This window comes from Nematostella vectensis, chromosome 6 (assembly GCF_932526225.1).
Source record: "Nematostella vectensis chromosome 6, jaNemVect1.1, whole genome shotgun sequence".
NCBI lineage: Eukaryota > Metazoa > Cnidaria > Anthozoa > Actiniaria > Edwardsiidae > Nematostella > Nematostella vectensis.
In genome coordinates, this window is record NC_064039.1 from 2276578 (window position 1) to 2296036 (window position 19459).

The 19459-nt window shown below is 39.7% G+C and overlaps 3 protein-coding genes and 1 long non-coding RNA gene across 4 annotated transcripts; 2 read left to right on the plus strand and 2 right to left on the minus strand.

Annotated features, from left to right (window-relative positions):
* The first annotated feature begins 8128 nt into the window (after window positions 1–8128).
* Window positions 8129–9660, plus strand: LOC125567861. The gene is made up of 2 exons (XR_007311841.1): window positions 8129–8369; window positions 9234–9660. It is a non-coding gene; the product is annotated as an uncharacterized LOC125567861 (long non-coding RNA).
* Window positions 9661–9924: 264 nt separating this feature from the next.
* Window positions 9925–12613, minus strand: LOC5501962 (26S proteasome non-ATPase regulatory subunit 4). Its single transcript, XM_001623132.3, has 8 exons — window positions 12468–12613; window positions 12247–12387; window positions 11963–12074; window positions 11586–11672; window positions 11432–11500; window positions 11123–11338; window positions 10283–10630; window positions 9925–10193 (listed from the first exon to the last, which is right to left on the minus strand). Exons 1-8 carry the CDS (start codon window positions 12491–12493, stop codon window positions 9990–9992), a joined length of 1203 nt encoding a protein of 400 aa, XP_001623182.1. The 5' UTR covers window positions 12494–12613; the 3' UTR covers window positions 9925–9989.
* A 234-nt stretch (window positions 12614–12847) lies between these two features.
* On the plus strand, window positions 12848–17034 carry LOC5501951. Its single transcript, XM_001623143.3, has 7 exons — window positions 12848–13769; window positions 14101–14264; window positions 14596–14664; window positions 14761–14885; window positions 14979–15223; window positions 15885–16039; window positions 16362–17034. The coding sequence occupies exons 1-7, from the start codon at window positions 12966–12968 to the stop codon at window positions 16642–16644; spliced, it is 1845 nt and encodes a 614-aa protein (XP_001623193.2). The 5' UTR covers window positions 12848–12965; the 3' UTR covers window positions 16645–17034.
* Window positions 16878–19334, minus strand: LOC5501961 (transcription initiation factor TFIID subunit 11). The gene is made up of 4 exons (XM_001623131.3): window positions 18958–19334; window positions 18738–18825; window positions 17725–17824; window positions 16878–17187 (listed from the first exon to the last, which is right to left on the minus strand). Exons 1-4 carry the CDS (start codon window positions 19272–19274, stop codon window positions 17054–17056), a joined length of 639 nt encoding a protein of 212 aa, XP_001623181.2. The 5' UTR covers window positions 19275–19334; the 3' UTR covers window positions 16878–17053.
* Window positions 19335–19459: the final 125 nt, after the last annotated feature.

Consider the following 19459-nt stretch of genomic DNA (forward strand, 5'->3'; position numbering starts at 1 on the left):
CTTTTGGGGGCATAAAATGTTCGTATCTGGCGGAACCAACAGTCATGTTTACAGCTAGAGTGCCCGTAAACATTACGAAGAGAGTTCGATTTTACGGCAGTCTCCAATAAAAGCGCTCAATTTGAAAAGGTTTCCCAAACGATATTTTACTTTCGAGCACAGGAACTCATCAATCAAATATCAAACTTGGTATAGAGCAGGATATTTTGCTGTTTTGGTCGATTTTTGCGATGCGACGTCTCGCTAACAAAACAAATTCAAGTTTCAAACTCCGCGCGGCCATTTTGAATATTTGCATAATAAGTAGGTAAATCGATATAACCAAAAATAGTAATGTACGGCACTGTCCTACGTCCTGAAAACTTGGTCACTCATTGTATTTTATACATCTGTTACGAGCTTCTGCCTTTATTTTACGGTAACAGCCATTAATTTTCGGTCCCAAGAAAATTTTTACTGTGTTTTACGTGCATTAGAGGATAGCCAGGATACCATGTGCAGAGTAAAGACAATAAAAAACACAAAATACAAAAAAATACAAAAACAAAGTTCAAGGCAGGGATTCTCGGATATATTGCCCGAGAGAATGTTCGTTCATGCAAATCAAGAAAATACAAAAACAAAGTTCAAGGCAGGGATTCTCGGATATATTGCCCGAGAGAATGATCGTTCATGCAAATTTAATTCATTTCCTATCCTTTTCCTGTTTCTGGTAGCTAAAATTCCGTTCCTGGTGGACCAAAATCCCGTTTCCCCTAAAAAAAAAAGAGACAACTAGCCCCCCTTTCCGAAACACGTTAAAATGGCATATTTCGTCGTTTGAATATGTTCTCATGCCGAAAACATCCATTTGTTTGGAAAAAATTATCTGTTCCTTATTTCCAAGATGGACAAGAGCATTTGTTAGGATTTTTTTCCTAGCCAGCAGTGTAAAGGCATTTTTGCACACGAATAATTGCCCGTAACCGGTCGGGACGATTTTCCCCCCAAGCACCTTCAGCATCCGCTTCAGCGCCCCCCAAAATATCGACTCTACAAATTTTCCATTTGGGACGGTTTTTTCTCAGCAACCGAGGCATCTAACATCTTCCCAGCCAGCAAATAAATTGACCGTGGAACAGATCCGTTTTGTGCCCTGAAGAAGCTGAAGAGCCAGTTTCGGTCCCCGGTGCCATTTCAAAGAATTACCCACGAGACCCTGGAAACGAGTTTGCGGATTCACCATTCACATTCGTAACAATTGTGAGGATATAGTGCAAATTTCTAAAAGCAGATGTTTCGATGCCTCGGCCTCATTTGATTTCGAATTTTCTAGACACGCTCATCATTTGATCTACATATTTAGGTGAGACGATAATCATGTAGATAAAAATTTCGTTCTTTGACTGAGCTCCAAATAATCACGGACAAAACCCGAATCGTTTCCCCAAAATTTCTTACGCTTATTTTCTTCTGCATTTTTCTTATTCTTTTTTTTATGGTTTGGTATTTATCTAAGTTATAATGTTTTTATTTTTGAATGTTTTGAATGACATACAACAACTGATTTGTTTTTATGTAAGTAAGATGCGAAAAATACGTAAAAATAATAAGAGAAAGACTTGTAGCAACAAACACAGAAAAAAATGATGAATTTGGGAAATAATTTGATGCTGTCAAATATGATCATTTTTCAAGTCACTCTGTTTCCCGTTCAGAGAAATTACATTTATATGCACAGCGGATGAACTGGAAACGGAAATGGGTTTTTATTAGCGAAGAAAAACTAATTATTCTTTCAATTTACTAAATGCTACATTGAAATGAATGAGGAGAGTTAGTGAATACTTTTGGTGATATGGATGATTTTGAGGTTTGTTCGATACTTGTGTTGATCCTATACTTTACTCTTGCCTATGAGATCATCAATGGGTTTCAAAGGAATGAACAAATGAAAGAAGAACTACGGGAGAAAGAATCTCTTCAAAAACATAATTCACCTTTAGGAAAACCGGCGCGACAACAGGCTATTTACTCAAATAAATTGAATGGAACTTTGAGGAGGGACCCTCGATTCGCTCACCATTTTATACAAATTCGTATGCTAGGACGGAATTGAATCAGAAAAAATGGGAACTGAGGACAGACATTCATAGTCTATGTACCATATTCTACTGCGGAGCTTTAAGAATAGACATTTGTTTGATTTATTCAACCAGGGATATAATCGCCTTATTTCCTGCAGGTGTCCGTTCTTGTAATTGAATATGGAATGAGAATCGAAGACGGGTGAAATATAATTCCAGGAAAAGAAAAAAGAATGTCCAGTAACCCTCGAACATATAGGATATAAGAAGATACAGGGGTTTCTTATAGTTCTATTAATGTGTTCACATATAGAAATAGAATATATGGTGTTGGTTTGAGAAAAATACAAACTACATAGGTTTCCCTACAGGTCTGTTTCGTGGTTGCCCACTCATCAGGGGATTTAATGAGAATATTCCTACCATCGTATATATACTATTAACATTGAAATTTGCATAATAATAGACTGATAGTTTTAGCTAAGGCGGTAAGAGGAACAATAGCGAGTTACATTAAATATGCGGGGCGAAAACTAACAGTGCGGATCGTGTGAAAAATTGATAGCGCGAAAATTTAACGGTGACGGGATTAACAGTTCTAATTGTTTCGTAGCAGGGCTTTGTTTCTGTGGCGGCACGAGGACACGAGTTCATTGCGTTTATTTAGAGTTGATAGTTTGGGTTGGCAGATGATCGTCAGCTTTTCCTTGAGGCAGAGGTTGCAACGCTTAGTGGTACTGTTGTAGGCGGAGTGGGAAGAAAGAATGCGCCATGAAATAAAGTACTCAATCATGTTGTCCTTGAGAGTCCAGACGTGTTTGCTGAGTTCGGTGGAGTTTCTGTGTTTGGCGTGTCGGAATGATGCGGTGTGGTTTCTGTACCTGGTCTTGAAGCTGTTTTCAGTGAGCCCGACGTATGTTTCCGAGGTGTTGTTGTCTTTTCGAGTTACGGTAGCTTGGTAGATAACAGATGTCTGTAGGCAGTTTCCGTCTAGAGGGCAGGTGTCTTTCTGTCGGCAGTTGCATGTCTTGTTGTTGGTAGTGGTAGGGGCGGAGCTGGTGATCTCGGTAGCCGACGATGCGGTGATGATGCGCTTGTTGTGGTTGTCGATGATCTGTTTGGTGTTGTTCATGCAGCTGTAACTGATTTTGATGGTGTTTCTGTTGAAGATTTTACGGAGGTGGTTGTCTTTCGGGAAGTGTTTGTCTATCAGGGTGAGGAATCTGTGGCCGATGTTGGTGCTGGTGTTCTTGCTGAAGGGCGTGTTGTACCATAGGATGTTGTTGCGTTTGCGGGTTTTACGGTTGGTTACGGTGTTGGGTTCGTAGCGTAGCGTGTAGTTGTATCCGCTATCGTCGAGTGCTTTCTGGTAAGGTGGCGCGGTCTGGTCAAAGGAGGCTTGGTCTGAAGATAGGGCAGATAGGCGTCTGTTGATACCAGCAGGGATGTTTTTGGTGATGGAGGGCGGGTGGTTGCTCTCACGGTGGACATATTGTAGCGAGGAGTTCGGCTTTGTATAAGGCTGGTGTGCATTACGTTTTAGGTCAAGGGTGACGTCTAGGAAATTGACAACTTGTTTGTTTGCCTCAATGGTGATTCGGAGTCCGTTGTTGCTGAAGATGCGGCATAGTTCCTTTTTTAGGTTTTCGGTGGCTCTGGGTGTGGCGTTGGTGATGGCTAGTCCGTCGTCGCGGTAGAGTCCTACGTTCATATTGAGGTCCTGAAGTTGGGAGAGAAGGAAGTTGCCTACAAGTTCACAGGTTTCTGCGCCATCGAAGCTCCCCATCGTAACATCAAATATCGTGTTGCCTTTCTTCTGCCAGGGTGATTGGTTGTGGACCAGGAAGGAGCTCTTGGAGTGGGTTATGATCTCTTTTTCATCAGGGGTGATTTCGTCATAGTTGGAGGCGAAGTCGAGTGCTCTTCATAGTAGGTCTTGGCTGATAGATGGGTAGAATTCTACAATGTCAAAACAGATGAAGTTGAGTTGGTGTTTGTTTTCGGCAGCCTTGAACCAGTCAATGACGGCTTTAGTGCTTTTCCATTGGTTGAACTTTCGTTTCTTTGCAATTATGCTATTGATACGGTCGAGGATCTTTTTGCTGATTTTTCCGATTTCGGGTTTTGTGGGGTTGATGAGTCTGCAGGTAGGTTTGTTAGCGAAGTTCGGCTTATGGTCTTTGAGAGTTATGAAGGCTTGCTTGTTGGCTGTGGTGTCCATTCTATCGTCTAAATCCAGTTTTGTAGCGATCTCTTTGTTTTTCTTGTGGACAGATTGCGTTGTTTCGGAGGGTGCTTTTTTGTAGGACTTGTTTATTTCTTTTTCTAGGAGATTCTTGTAGGTAGCTGGCTCTAGTTTGTAGAAGTTTGTGGTTTTATCTGCGGGGATCAGTAGTTTAGGTTCTTTTTTAATGTTGTCGGTGTCTTCTTTTAGCTTGCCCAGGAAAGGAGTGTTCAGGTTCTTGAATTTTACTGACTGGATCATTTTTAACATGTCTTCTTCGAACTCTTTCAGTTCTTCTACAGGAGGCGGATTTTTGGTTGAGCGGAATCCATAGGTTTCTTTGGAGGTCGAGGCGGTGTCTGTGTTTAGGAAGAAGTGTGCTTTCCAGCGCATTCGGCGTAAAAAGTGTTCGGTTTTTTCAATAAGGCGTTGGAGGTAATCACTGCGAGATGGTAGGGGAATATTCTTCGTTGAGTAGTTGATGTGGAATTTTTCCATAATGAGTAGCCTTAAAGTGCTCAACAAGAAAAACTTGGAGTCTGGATAAAATGATGGTTGAAGGCTTTCATAGAAATGATGGGGAGCTTCGATGGCGCAGAAACCTGTGAACTTGTAGGCAACTTCCTTCTCTCCCAACTTCAGGACCTCAATATGAACGTAGGACTCTACCGCGACGACGGACTAGCCATCACCAACGCCACACCCAGAGCCACCGAAAACCTAAAAAAGGAACTATGCCGCATCTTCAGCAACAACGGACTCCGAATCACCATTGAGGCAAACAAACAAGTTGTCAATTTCCTAGACGTCACCCTTGACCTAAAACGTAATGCACACCAGCCTTATACAAAGCCGAACTCCTCGCTACAATATGTCCACCGTGAGAGCAACCACCCGCCCTCCATCACCAAGAACATCCCTGCTGGTATCAACAGACGCCTATCTGCCCTATCTTCAGACCAAGCCTCCTTTGACCAGACCGCGCCACTTTACCAGAAAGCACTCGACGATAGCGGATACAACTACACGCTACGCTACGAACCCAACACCGTAACCAACCGTAAAACCCGCAAACGCAACAACATCCTATGGTACAACACGCCCTTCAGCAAGAACACCAGCACCAACATCGGCCACAGATTCCTCACCCTGATAGACAAACACTTCCCGAAAGACAACCACCTCCGTAAAATCTTCAACAGAAACACCATCAAAATCAGTTACAGCTGCATGAACAACACCAAACAGATCATCGACAACCACAACAAGCGCATCATCACCGCATCGTCGGCTACCGAGATCACCAGCTCCGCCCCTACCACTACCAACAACAAGACATGCAACTGCCGACAGAAAGACACCTGCCCTCTAGACGGAAACTGCCTACAGACATCTGTTATCTACCAAGCTACCGTAACTCGAAAAGACAACAACACCTCGGAAACATACGTCGGGCTCACTGAAAACAGCTTCAAGACCAGGTACAGAAACCACACCGCATCATTCCGACACGCCAAACACAGAAACTCCACCGAACTCAGCAAACACGTCTGGACTCTCAAGGACAACATGATTGAGTACTTTATTTCATGGCGCATTCTTTCTTCCCACTCCGCCTACAACAGTACCACTAAGCGTTGCAACCTCTGCCTCAAGGAAAAGCTGACGATCATCTGCCAACCCAAACTATCAACTCTAAATAAACGCAATGAACTCGTGTCCTCGTGCCGCCACAGAAACAAAGCCCTGCTACGAAACAATTAGAACTGTTAATCCCGTCACCGTTAAATTTTCGCGCTATCAATTTTTCACACGTTCCGCACTGTTAGTTTTCGCCCCGCATATTTAATGTAACTCGCTATTGTTCCTCTTACCGCCTTAGCTAAAACTATCAGTCTATTATTATGCAAATTTCAATGTTAATAGTATATATACGATGGTAGGAATATTCTCATTAAATCCCCTGATGAGTGGGCAACCACGAAACAGACCTGTAGGGAAACCTATGTAGTTTGTATTTTTCTCAAACCAACACTATACACCGCTCTACTTTCGAGTATTGAGCACTTTCTATGAAAGCCTTCAACCATCATTTTTAGAAATAGAATATATATTAAATATTAAAATAATAATAAAACATACAAAGGAGGTATGCTCTCTTTAAAAATCTCAGATTCTGAAATATTATTTTCCACAACCACTTACATATATCGAGATAAAACCAATAAAACGTATAAGTAATTGACCAGTCAGGTGGAATAAATATTTTTTATCTTAAGATTCTGACTTTTCGAGCACATTCCAACTGTCTTGCACCTTGAATTAGACTCGTTTATTGTGCCAGGAATAATTGTCTCTATTATCAGGTCACTTTCAATGGAATGTGTTGTTTTAGGAGAGATATCGCAAAAGCCAATCCTTTTTATTTATTCCTGTTATTCTGTTAATCATTCTGTTATTTTATCGCAGACCCTATAAATATAAATCGTTGTTAGTTTTCTTGGAGCCAGAACATTTTATCCGGATTTTATCCGAACATTTTATCCGGATAGAAAGTTTATAGCCTTCGAAGACCAAGCTATTACGTGCCAATATCACGTGACCATTAGTACCTGGCGACTCTGTATTTTCGTGGAATGTGGTGAGGTCCACCGGAATTGTATGAAAGACTAGAGCATAGCTATTGTTGAGCCCCACCCCCTTACACCCAGCCCCCACCCGTATTAAGTAGGCACGTTGAAATTATATATAAATGTGGACTTTAAAAGCACACTAGCATACACACATTGGCATCAGTCCGGCCAAGACGGGACGCTAGCACAGTCTATTACCCGTGCAGTTCGGACAGCTGTTTCGTCCTTATTAGGACTCGTCAGCATGGCATAGCCGGTTTGCCTCGGTTAAACTTCATCGTCAAAAGACTGCAGGGCGACTTCGACTCTAACGAAGTGCTTTAAACCACAGCTTAGATCCATGTGGGATTTAGAGCTGCGACCGGCTTGATGCCAATTGTGCGGATCACGCATGCGACCTTTGCTAGTCTAAAACTCCGTCGGATAGCCAGACTATCCTTGCGAGTATGTATACATAAATGTGGACTTTAAAAACTGTTTTTCTCGCCGAATTTGATATCTTCATTGATGGCATTCAAATTTCTGTTTTGTCTTTTCGACGTCAAAAATGACAGAACGTGCTTAAGCGAACGCGCAAAAGCACCCCAGCCTTTCATATTCCAATCCCAACCTCACTCTCGATTTCCAATCTACATCCGGGGAACGTCTGCCCCTAGTTTCCAAACCCTCCCTAGCCCCCCCCCCCCCCCCCCCCCCCCCCCCCCATATCAGTCAATCTTAGCAGCCATCTTGGAAATGGAGCCTAGCCCCTAACGTTTTAGAATATCACAGGTCTCCCGCGCGCTTGCCCCTGGCTCTTATAGACCATTTCGAAAAACGACATCCATTGATTGATATGCGCCCCCAGCCTCTAGAGCTTTTTCTAGATGATGTTAAAAATTAATAAGATTTAATTGTGAATAGGAATCTCATTTTTATTTAATATCTTAACGTGTGAAATGAGGGTTTCTATGATATTATTCATTGTTTTATTTTACAGAAGTTTCCCAGCTAAAATACTAATACCCAGCTTATTTAAGAAGAAAACTCATTAAATCAGGTAGGGCTTTAATATCCACGACAGAACTTTTCTAAACATACTTGATGAACAAATCAAACAAAGGCTTTCACAACCAAGATTTGATTCGTGGCTTTTTCTGATGGGTTTACCTAGCTGCAAAAACTCAAACCGGCATTTATATTGAAAGGAAAGTCCAAAGAAAAGAAATAAAAGTTAAAAACAGAGGCTTTAGTTAAAACCAAATTTTCAATACTTGTTTTGTATTTAATTTGGGTTATTTCCGATTTGCAATATAAATGAAAAATAGGTAAATAGCGTAGGAATCGATTAGTAATATATTCTCGACTTTAAAAAACTTGAGAATAAGATGATGAAATATGTTTTCCTTTTTGCGATCATCATGGGGCGGCAGTTCATTGATGCAGATCAGATAGGTAATGGCCGAGGTAAGGCTTATTGAACACCTAGGGTAAAGGCGAGTCCTATTTTTAAAACACTGATGATATTCACCACGTTTTCAGACTTCTGTGTTTTGTCGTCCCTTTCCAGTATTTTGGAGACGATTAACCAACAATGTATTTTAACTATTTGTATTTTCTCGGGATTTTGGGTTTTTTTTTTCACTGTTTAAACAGACGGAATCTTTACTTATACAAATGCTCTAAAAAGGTTGAATAAAAGTGGTCTCTAGCGGTCACTATACAAATTCCAAAGATAAATATATTAGTTTTCACAAATGATTAGATTTAGATACCTCTAAAAAACAGCCAACCTCAATTTAGCCTCTCTTTTCGTGTTCACGAGGATGGCCGGTTGGGGGCACAAAACATATACATTGGGGGGGGGGGGGGGGGGGGGGGAGGGGGTCACAGCCACACCCTTACTTGTCCTTTTTACTTATTTGGGTGGGGGGCATGCATCAGTGCCCCCCCTTGCTACGGCCCTGTAAAAATAGTTTGAAAAGCAATTGAAAAACTTTTAAATTTCGAGTCTCGTCATTGTAACGATTGTGCAGTTCCTTATTCTGTGAAGAATTATTGCCATTGGATCCGCGGGGCTCACCTAATGACAGTAATTACGAATTTTAGGCCATTTACGTACATATTTCTATAGTATGGAAAATTTCGGAAAAATGCAGACTACGCATTGCTTGACTAATGTGAATAGAGCTTCTGTGAGAATGTTAACTTTATGATTATTTTTTATCGCATTCCTTTTTTTTAACATTTATGGTTTTAAAACAGTACACCTTCTCCTGACAAAACTAACTCGAGTCTTAACCCCAACTAACTTGACATTGTTTCTTGAAGAGCTGTACTTCGCGGAAGGCATCCTGCAGGATACAGATTCCGGAAATGACGTAATTAAGTCAATACCAGTCACGGATGTAACTACGTGCGCAATGTGGTGCATGCGCGATAGCGATTGCAAGTCGTTGACCATATATGGGCTGGATAATATCAATCAAAAGTGGAAAGTGTGCAAATTAATATCAGGAAAGAACTACCACCGAACCGACACAAGGGAGCAGCCAAGATATTACTTGAAAAAGATATTGGTCAATTGAACAATGTTATACATTTGTGAGATTTATGATGTGATGAAACGAAAGACTTGGAATACTTGTAATATTTACAAATCATTACCATTTCGAATTACCAATGCTAATGATGAGGAAGATGATGAGAGTAACTAAACTAGTGGTAAAAATGTCAAGAAAAATAATGTTCTACAATGCACTGAAATGCTGTATTTAGACACAGATCTCTTGCTGTTGATGAGGACTGGACTTGTACAGTCTTTCTTTCTTTATTACAGGAGTGAATAAAGGAGTAAGTACGCAGCTGCTTTGTCTCCTATTATCTTTGTTCTACAAAGGAGTTCTTTTGTTTCTATTCTACTCGTTCTTTGTGTCGAGGTGCAGATATTGTTCATTTTTCCAATCAAATTGCAGCTTGTAAGAGCTGCGTACTGACCCGAATAAAGAAGTGTGGTCCATTATCAATTTTCGATACTTTTAATATGCAAGGTCACAACAACAGTTATTTACATGTTCATCTCAATAATCATTTCTTGCCGCTGTCTTTCTTGTCTCCTGAAGAATCTTCATCCATTTGCTTGTCTCGATCACCACTCTTATCACCTTGAGCAAGAGACCCCATGACATTTTGGATTGCAGCACTGCTGGGGTCTACCCCAGGGAGGGTGCTTAGGACCCTTTGCAGAAAATCGGGATCAGCCATTACCTCAGACAAGTCTTGATTGTCTCCCTGCATTTAAGACGACTAAAGTTAGTCCTGCCATTCAGATTTGTGATCAGTGAAATAAGACAAGTTTTCTATGGTATGTCTCCTCCCACCTGGTTTTCAGTGTCTGTCTCCATGGCGCTTTCTTTGCCTTCTGGGTCATCATCATCCTCCTCAACCCCAGACATGCCACTCTCCCCTGCTCCTTGTAAAGACAGCTGCATAGCATATGCAATCTGCTCCTCCTCAGACATAGAGCCAAAGTCAACCATGGGGGTGGGAGGAACGGAGCGCCCTATGTCCTGAGCAGAGTCAGACATGGCCAGTGCCTGCTGTAGCATCGCCTCCTCTTGGTCAGAGGCCTGGACGGGTGTGGTCAAGCCCCCCTCAGCTGGAGTACCTGTGGCTCGTGACTCCTCCTCCTGTCTTTGTCTCTGCTCTTCCATGGAAACACGTAGAGCCTATAATATTGATAAAAAGTCTCAGCATAAGAAACATGGACTCTCTTCTATAATCAGAGAGAGTGTGAAGAAATCAAGTTTTCATGATCCATTAGAGAAAGACCAATTTTTGGTGGCCAAGGGTGTACTCACCCCATATGGCCGGTCCTACAGTAGCTACAAACTTGTCTTGAAATATATATAAATCAAATCACCCCTTATGTACATTAAGCTCTTATTTTGTAAAATGAGGCAAAACTATGGTTTACAGAAAAATCTTGGATGATAACATTAGTTATTGACATGAAAGTACATGCCTGATCATGTGGTAATGTGATAATATTGATGACCCCTTTTAAAAGATAAGACATTCTATATGTTCTTTATAGTGATGCTTGTGGACAATACTAAAAGGGTTTAAAGGAATTTTATTATTTCAGGGTTTGACTGAAAATGGTATTGGATGGTGATTGTTAATAAAGGTTCACTACTGTACATTAAAATTCACCATACCAGAGCAAGCTCAGGATCAGCATTGGGGTCAACTCCAAATTCAAATCCTGATCCCATATCCATTGCTCCTGCTCCATCTTCACCAACTACAATAGCAGAGGAGACCAAGGCATTTGAGAGGATCGGTCCAGGAGGGACGGTCACCAAGTGGCTTAGGTTGCCATCTTTTCCATTCAGGATATTAATGAATGCTGTGAGTTTCTCTGTGTTTGATTCCTGTTGACAAATTAAATATTGATTTTACTGTAAGATTGTAATAGCTAGTAATGTTTTTCAAAACGGTTTCTTTTCTAAAATGGCTTATCTTACCTCTTCCCCAAAATTTACAACATCAACATTTACTTTTTCTTTTTTAAGTTTCTTGGCAAGCTTTACAATCTGGAAAAAAGCAAATCGATGTTTGTAAATCAGACCCCTTCCCTAATGAACACAAAAGGTAAAATGGCAATAAGCAACTACACACCTCTTTCTCATCAGACTCTATTGGACTTCCAACAAATACCACTATTCTCATCTTATGGTTTTTGCCTTGTCTGTGCTTCAAAACCAGCTGGAACAAAGAATACTAAATGTACAACTCATGTAATTGTCATACAACAATTAGATTTTTTGATAAAGAAATAGTTTCTTTTAATAATTGGTGCCTCCAGTTAGCAATATGCCCCATGCAGAGGGCACCATCATGCTGGTACAATAAGACGCAGTTCGCCAACATTTATTTTGTCTTGTGGTCAACTGATGATAAACCTGATGTTAAACCTATCTTACATGGGACTGGAGGCCAAGTGGATACAAAGGAAATGTATTTCCAATGAACCATATGCAATAAAACAGTCTTACATGAGCCTTCTTAACGGCAGTGAGAAAGTTTACATCTCCTTGAGGTTGTACTTTATGAAGAGTTGTGAGGAGTTTGCCCACATCCGTAGTCAGTGTAACAAGAACCTCTAGACTGTGAAAACAAAAGACATCAGAAGATTAGAAAGATTATTCAATTGTAGAATTAAACGATATGATCAAAGCGTTGGACTATGAAGGAGGGAATAGACTGCCAAATGGAGTGTAAGACAGTAGTTGCTTTATCTTGAAAGAAAGAACGAGACGGTATTTCTTGAAGGTTTTACCTGGCAGTCGTCATAAGCCCTACATTATTTTCAGGATTCTGTCGGGTCTTTGAATGGCAAATCAGACTAACTGCGTCTTGTTGAGCTTGAATTCTTGTTGGTAGAAAATCGCCATTTCTCATAAACTCGCTGTTGTCCACACTTTAAAGGATACCAAATAACGTCAGAAAACTATAAATAATATAAAAAGATGTATATGTTTCGATAAGTGATATATTTACCACAAAATTGTTGATTCTAAGACCATTTTAGGATGAGATTTGTTGGAAAAATACACTACGACGTCAAAGAAAAACTTCTCAATTCAGGTCTATGACTTTGTATTTTTTCTGCGCATGCTTTTACGTGTTTGCCTGCTGATTTGGGGATACTCAATAGGGTTGTGTAAGGGGGGGGGGGGGGAGAAAAATACAAATGAAAAAAGGTTAAATGAATGATTATCTTATGTTGAGTTTATAATCTTATTCTGATGATACATTTAAGAAGTTTGTTTCACATATATAGCAAAAAAGATATATTGCTGATCTCAAATAAGATGTCTAAATATATATTTCGTTGCTAGCACCCCTCCCCTCATAAAAAAAATAAATCTTATCACTAACCGAGCCTGCAGGCAAAGTGAACGCTGTCACAAATAACAAACAGACCGATGTAAAACAAAACGCCAACAAAAGAAGTTGCTTTGATGCACTGATCTTTGCCGTTTTTGGCTTTTATTAATGGAGAAAATGGCTGAGGGAAAGGACGAAAATTGTAAATTATTTGATCGGATCGGTGATCATTATGACAACCCAGAAATGGCGGACAGGATTTTAGTTGTTACAGTTCGAAAACAAGGATGGGAGCAACTCCGGGCCGCAAAGCTAGCGAAGAATATCTGTCAATCTAAAAAATCATCTACGGAGACAGGTAAAGCAGAAGATGAAGCATTGTCTGATGAGGATAGTGATATCGAGATCGATAAAACAGCGGAAATCAAGGGGAAAAATCAAAGTGAAGAAACAGAAGCAGGCGGTGTAACACCGGGGACTCTTGTAGACATCACGAATGAGGCCCTTGGTAATAAAGGACCAGAGCCTTCACCTGCTTTTGATGTTGATCGAGGAAAAGTCAGTGATGGAGAGAAAAAACCCAAATGTGCAACGAAAAGAAAGAAAAATAAGTCTGATGACAGTTTTACCATGCCAGATGACATTTATAAATTCACATTTGATAGCATCCCTCAATCAACAAATGGTACAGATCTGGAAGAAATACCTGGAAAAGAAAATGACAAAAGTCAATGTAATACTTCAATAGCCCATAATAACTGTCGAGAAACTTTGCCACAAGTTGAGCCAGAACGTGAATTGTGTGATGGAACAGAGACATGTAAAATAGATGATATCCATGACCTTGATGTACCAGAAAGTGTAGTGCGAGAGTATGAAATACATGTTCATAGTTTTTGGCTTGCTCTTAACAGCTCCTATTTCAGGGGACTTTTTTTCAGCTCTGGCATGAAAGAGACAAGAAATAAAAAGGTATTTGCATGGTTTAAATATTTTGCAAGATTTGGGATTGTTTACAGGTCATCCAATCTGCTGAGATTTTAAATTAAAAGAAGTTTGGAAGTACCCTATCGCAATTGATCTGTAATTTAACTCATAGTTTCTAAATAACAATAGCAATTATGTGACAGGGTTTTTCAAAGTTTAGCAACCATTTTATACTTGGCTTCTTATTCCCCACAAGTTTTGTGAATACTGAAAATTACCCATGAGATCAAGAATTTAAACTATGCCTTTAAGAGTGGTCAAATATTGATTGTATAAAATATAGTAGTTGTTACACCAGAATTATTCTATTTTCCAGGTGTCTATAAATGTGACTGAGGATATGTCAGCCATGTTCATGATCTTGATTGAATCCCTGTACAGACCGGATGTTGTTATCAACAAGAGTGTTGATGACCTGCTGATTCTCATGAGGCTGTCACTTATATATGATGCCGATTCCACACTCAAATGCTGTCAGAGGTACTGTATGCTTGAGAAGAATTTTTCTAAGTAGAGCAGAGATCGATCTTTAGTATCTTAGGACTAGGAACAGATGGACGGACATAACCAGAATGAGCCAGCTGCCCACCCCCTTGCATCCAAGTCAGAATTTGCAAAAAAACATGTAAACCCTACTACAAATGTCCACCCCCCCCAAAAAAAAGGAATCACTCATGCCTGTCCCACCCTAATCTCAAATTCACTTTTTTCTAGCTACAGTACAGAGTTGATGCTTGAACTAAGGAGAGCACCCATATCCAAACTACAGTCATCCTTAGTCTAGCCTTTGTTTTTGTTTGTTTGTGGTTAGATTATTGTCTACTGCAGAGCTTTCTATCCCAATATGTGACAAGGCCTTGAACATGCAAGAGCATGAAAGGTGAGCTATTTATCAGTGATTAATGAATAGTTTACAGTAGCCAGTCTGTTTGTATATGCTCTGGCATTACTGTTTCTCTGTATTATTTTGTATTAGGCTGTCAGAGATGGATGAATTTATAAAGCGATGTGAGCAGCACCTGGTTGAAGCATTTAGCCCTCTCGATTACCAATGGACAAGAGAAGAATTCTTCTCTCTTAGTGCAACTGCTTTAAAATCAGGTATAACTGATTCATATAAACTATACACTTTAGAATAATAAAAAAAAATTGGCACTGATAATCTTTAATTTTTTTTTGGCTTGCTGATTTCAGTCTTAGGAAGCAATGAGTTGTGTGTGTCATCTGAGAACACAGTATTCTTGGCATTGATGCGTTGGGCGGAGATGAATGAAGTACTTGATGAAGGTTTAGAACCTCTTCTCAACCATGTTTGCTTTAAAGCCATGACCATCAACTACCTACATGATGTTGTAACAAGTGCACATCCAATTGCCAGCACTGTAGAAAAATTCCCACTTCTGTTTGAAGAAGCTGTATTCTTTCATGCCTTCTCAAAGGTTTGTTAAGTAACTGTCCAGCTAAGAGGTGACCGCAAAAAATGCATGGAATGCAAAATGTGCACTGGCATGTAAAAAATGTCTTTGTTAATGCTAGAAATTTGATTGGCCGAGACTCAGAATTCAAGCATAAGTTACACTTAAAACAAGATTTTACCTATTGTTTTTAAATATTTATATTGTTAGTGATTATTATTTTTTTGTAATATGGTTATTAGAGAAAAAATAAAAAAATAATAAAAATACTGCCCTTGCTCCATCTGATTGGTTCAAAACAGAAAATCACCAATAAGGTATATTAGGGAGCACATTTTCCACATAATTTCCTCAAAATCTTACTATATTTGTACTATATTCTTACTACATGTTCTTACCAGTACTGTATGTTTTGTATAAAAAGATCCTATGTGGGGAAAGCTTTTTGCCACAGAACAATGGGACCTTGGTTCCTTTTTGCATGAATGATTACTTAGAAGCATCTTTAACATATACAGTACTGTAAAACAAGTGAATTGATGCAGATGTTCAAGTTAGTTTCTCTTAGTTTGTGTGTACATGAATGTAGGCAGCTAAAATGATGAATACAATATACCATTCAAAATCGCTGGAGCTTTTGCTTGTGTTCAAGTTTCCATTTTCCTGATGTTGTTTGTTTTTTAAGGAGAGGCAAGCAGAAGAAGGTGATTATGAACCCAGGAAGGCCTTTGAAGAGCCAATTTTATTCAACTGGCATGTTGAGAATTATGAAGACACTGAATTCGAAAAGAAAAAGAAAATTGTAAAATCACCTCACTTCTGGGTCAGTGGGTATGAAATGTAAGTATTTGCAGTAGTGCACACCTTGCAGCCCCCCCCCCCCCCCCCCCCCCAAGACAACTCTCCTTCGGTTTGTGTGTAGAGAACTCTCTACTTGCGAACCTAGAGAGAAAGATGTGGCAGCCGAAGGTTGCTTGCAAGGAGTTGATTTTCCTTTTCCTCCCTTGCATCTTCTGCATACAGTATCTATGTTCCAACGTTTTTGGTTTTATAACACCTGGAGAACCTGCCTTGGGCGATACACCTCGTTAAAAGTTTCTGATATGGTTGGGCTGTGTTTTATAAACAAAAAAAAAACTTATTGGTTACATATTTACCATAGGTTTCTGGAGCTCAAACTTCGTTCATCTGGATTCCAAGGTCTCTATCTCACAATCTGTACCCAGCAGTTCAACCATAATAGCAAAGGATTTGTAAAGCTAAAATACTCCTTGTCATCGAATTTCCTCAAAGCTACACATGTTTTTAATGAAGTGGACATATTTGACAAGGAAGGATCAGGCTGGGGTTATGAGGAATTCTTCCCTTTGACCTGGCCAGAGTTCAGGGACCAGTTGAAGCGGTCACCACTTATTATTACAGCTCAGGTTAGACTGTTAGAGTAGGCAGAATTTCAGGATAGTTTGAACTGCGGCTTATATGAAGTGTAGTATGAAATAAATGTGATCTTCTTTTACACTCGTTTTCAGTCACACGTGCGCTTTGGGTTTTTCGTTTTCATTAGTAAGTGGATTTTGGTAACAATAGCCATTTCACAGTTTTAATGGCAGTTATATGTTAACCAATTAGAGAGCGCAGAAAGGCACCAGGCATCAGGAACGCAGACAAAAGATGAATATGCATAAAATCACTCTATTTAATTGCTTCAGTGGCAGTTGCAAAGAAGGTTTGACTGGAAAAAAAGTGTAATAGTAGTAGCCAAACGGACATTTTATCTGCTATTAAACTACAGTACATTTATTATAAAATAATAAACTATTAATTGCTGGTGTGAATGCGGTATTAGTAATTTTACTATCTGTAAAACAGCCTTTTCTGGTGTCTGATATTTGGGACTAGTCCTTTGTGCTTCAGTTTACGAATGGCCTCTCGCAAGTGTTTGGGCTGCAGTGGTCCTTTTTCTTTTGACTTCTCCATCACATCGCAGGCTGTGACATAAAGTAAATGGTTAGATATAGTACTGAGACAGAGATGAGGGGAGGGAAAGCAAGGGAAGGACTTTGCAGAAAAATACACGATTATCAACAATGAAAACAAGCATGAAAGATTTCAGTGTCATTAACAAGGGGTGGGGAAATGACTCCTGCAGAATATTACTGTAGCATGTACTGTACATGTAATAGCTTGGCTAAACAAACAACCACTGAGCATGTTTTACTGGTCTAAATACAAAAAAAATCAGGGCATACTTTTTCATTTGACATTGAAAGAGATATCAAAGAAGAACCTGGGAAATTTTTAATTCTGATTTGATAAATGTCCATTCAGCACAAGTGTTTGGAAAAAAATGTTTTTATTTTGTTCAATCATATGGGGGAGTGTTTAATTTTTGTTTGTGACTACACTTATAAATGAGTGTTTCAAGCAAAATGTTAGCCAAACATGATGTATCTTTAGCTATACCGTACTCATAGACCCCCTAGCAATGAAATTGTTAGAAGTAGCTCTTGAAATAAACCATGTACCTTCTTCAACAACTTCACCCACAAACACTTTAGCAATTCCAGCCATTGCAATGACAACATTGGGCGGAATGGACGTCCCGCCAGTGACACCTTGCATTAACTATAAGACAATTGACAGAGTTAACATTCTAAGATACATTTAGTAGTCTACAACACATTATAAATGTATTAGGGGGGGATAGCGGTATGTAAATCCGCCGATCCGCAACATTTTCGGGGCAAATCAGTGGATCCGCAGATGTTTTTAGATCCGCATGGTTTGACAGATAGACAATAGCATCGATTGATATTCATTCAAAATCCGAAATTCGACCGTCAAAGCAGTCAATATCCGAAATCCGTGCCCAAGTTGTCAACAGATCCGTGATCCGCAGTATTTCCAAAATCCGCCAATCCGCTGAAATAATCATCATAATCCGTAGTCCGTGAGCATTTCGGGGCTGAATCCGCCGATCCGCGAACCTATTCACCCCCCCTTATTAGGTTTGTATAAAAAATTTATGGTATTACGGCCTGATGTCTTGTAAAACAACAAATAAAAAGAACACCTTATTACAAAATTCTTCAGACATGAAATTTTGTAAAATAATAATATCATATTAAAAAACATGTATTCCTATTTACAAAATCTTGAAGAGGACTGCTCTTAGGATTTTACAGTCACTAGTGTCTAGGCGGCACTTCTACTAAAGATGTTCCCACAAGTCACCATCCCTAGCACCCCTTTTTACATCCCCCAAAACAGGATTAATGCAGTGTGTTTAGGAAGATGGGACCTCCAGAGAGGAGAAAAAACAGTTCTGGTAAGGCTCTCCCCCATTCTTACCTACTAAGTGAGTCACAAAATCCTCCCATGACATTTCAAACACAACACTCATTTTATAAAATGTCTCATGGAATCAAAGTGACACAACAACTTCATTTAATAATGATGTAAAAACATGGTATAAGGATCTACACAGCTAGTGGAGGTCACGACATTCCAGAAACCAAGCACAAAACATCGAGCCTACCCTTTTTATAGCAGCTTTTGGAAAGGCTGCCCTCCTGTACATTTCATAACGATTCAACTGGTCCTCAGAGAATGAAGATACAAGTAGTCTAAAAAATGAAAAGAAACGGTTAAAATTGTTAAAACTGTTCTCTGACCTCTTTTTCGCCCTATGTTTGACGAAATAACAATAGGGACAAATAAAGAGCTTGGGCTACCTGTGTTGTGTACATAAAACTTACTGCATCTTTTCGACTCCTTCTTCTTCATTAGTTCTAGAAGTTCCAGCTTTAGCTTGCTCCATCTCCCCCTCCTTAAATTCACTGCTGGTATGTCTAACCACAGTTGGTGCAGTCGATAACGAGGGTTTTTGGGTTGAAAAGTCTTTGTCGTGATGAGCGAGTATTTTTGCTGGTGGAGATTTCAGTTCATTATCTGTTTCATGATCGGGCTCAAGCTTTCTTTTGAGACTGTTTCCCTCGATTGCAGGTTCACCACTGGGATCTATAACGGTATCCATCCACTTTATATAGCAGTACTTGATAATCAAACTTCTCATGTCTTACAAACACAACTACTAAAATCGCCTTCCATTTTGAAAGAACCGGAAAAGACTAGGCACGAGGTTTACGAAGGCTTATCGACTATTTGTCAATCTACCGTCTTTTTAGTAATTTATTTTATCACAAAAGAATTAGAAGAATTATCTTATTAGGCAAAACAGGCTAGCCTTCAATACAGATA

What these genes read in the sequence shown, in the direction of transcription:
- LOC5501962 (XM_001623132.3), bottom strand. Translation starts at nt 12,493, where the DNA reads ATGGTCTTAGAATCAACAATTTTGTG. An exon ending in CTGATCCTGAGCTTGCTCTG is followed by an intron (nt 10,631 to 11,122) that starts GTATGGTGAATT and finishes TCAATATTATAG; the next exon opens with GCTCTACGTGTTTCCATGGA. An exon ending in AGACAGACACTGAAAACCAG is followed by an intron (nt 10,194 to 10,282) that starts GTGGGAGGAGAC and finishes TCTTAAATGCAG; the next exon opens with GGAGACAATCAAGACTTGTC.
- LOC5501951 (XM_001623143.3), top strand. Translation starts at nt 12,966, where the DNA reads ATGGAGAAAATGGCTGAGGGAAAGGACGAAAATTGTAAATTATTTGAT. An exon ending in AACATGCAAGAGCATGAAAG is followed by an intron (nt 14,665 to 14,760) that starts GTGAGCTATTTA and finishes ATTTTGTATTAG; the next exon opens with GCTGTCAGAGATGGATGAAT. An exon ending in TCTTTCATGCCTTCTCAAAG is followed by an intron (nt 15,224 to 15,884) that starts GTTTGTTAAGTA and finishes TTGTTTTTTAAG; the next exon opens with GAGAGGCAAGCAGAAGAAGG.
- LOC5501961 (XM_001623131.3), bottom strand. Translation starts at nt 19,274, where the DNA reads ATGAGAAGTTTGATTATCAAGTACTGCTATATAAAGTGGATGGATACC. An exon ending in GAAGGAGTCGAAAAGATGCA is followed by an intron (nt 18,826 to 18,957) that starts GTAAGTTTTATG and finishes TTCATTTTTTAG; the next exon opens with ACTACTTGTATCTTCATTCT. An exon ending in CAAAAGCTGCTATAAAAAGG is followed by an intron (nt 17,825 to 18,737) that starts GTAGGCTCGATG and finishes ATTGTCTTATAG; the next exon opens with TTAATGCAAGGTGTCACTGG.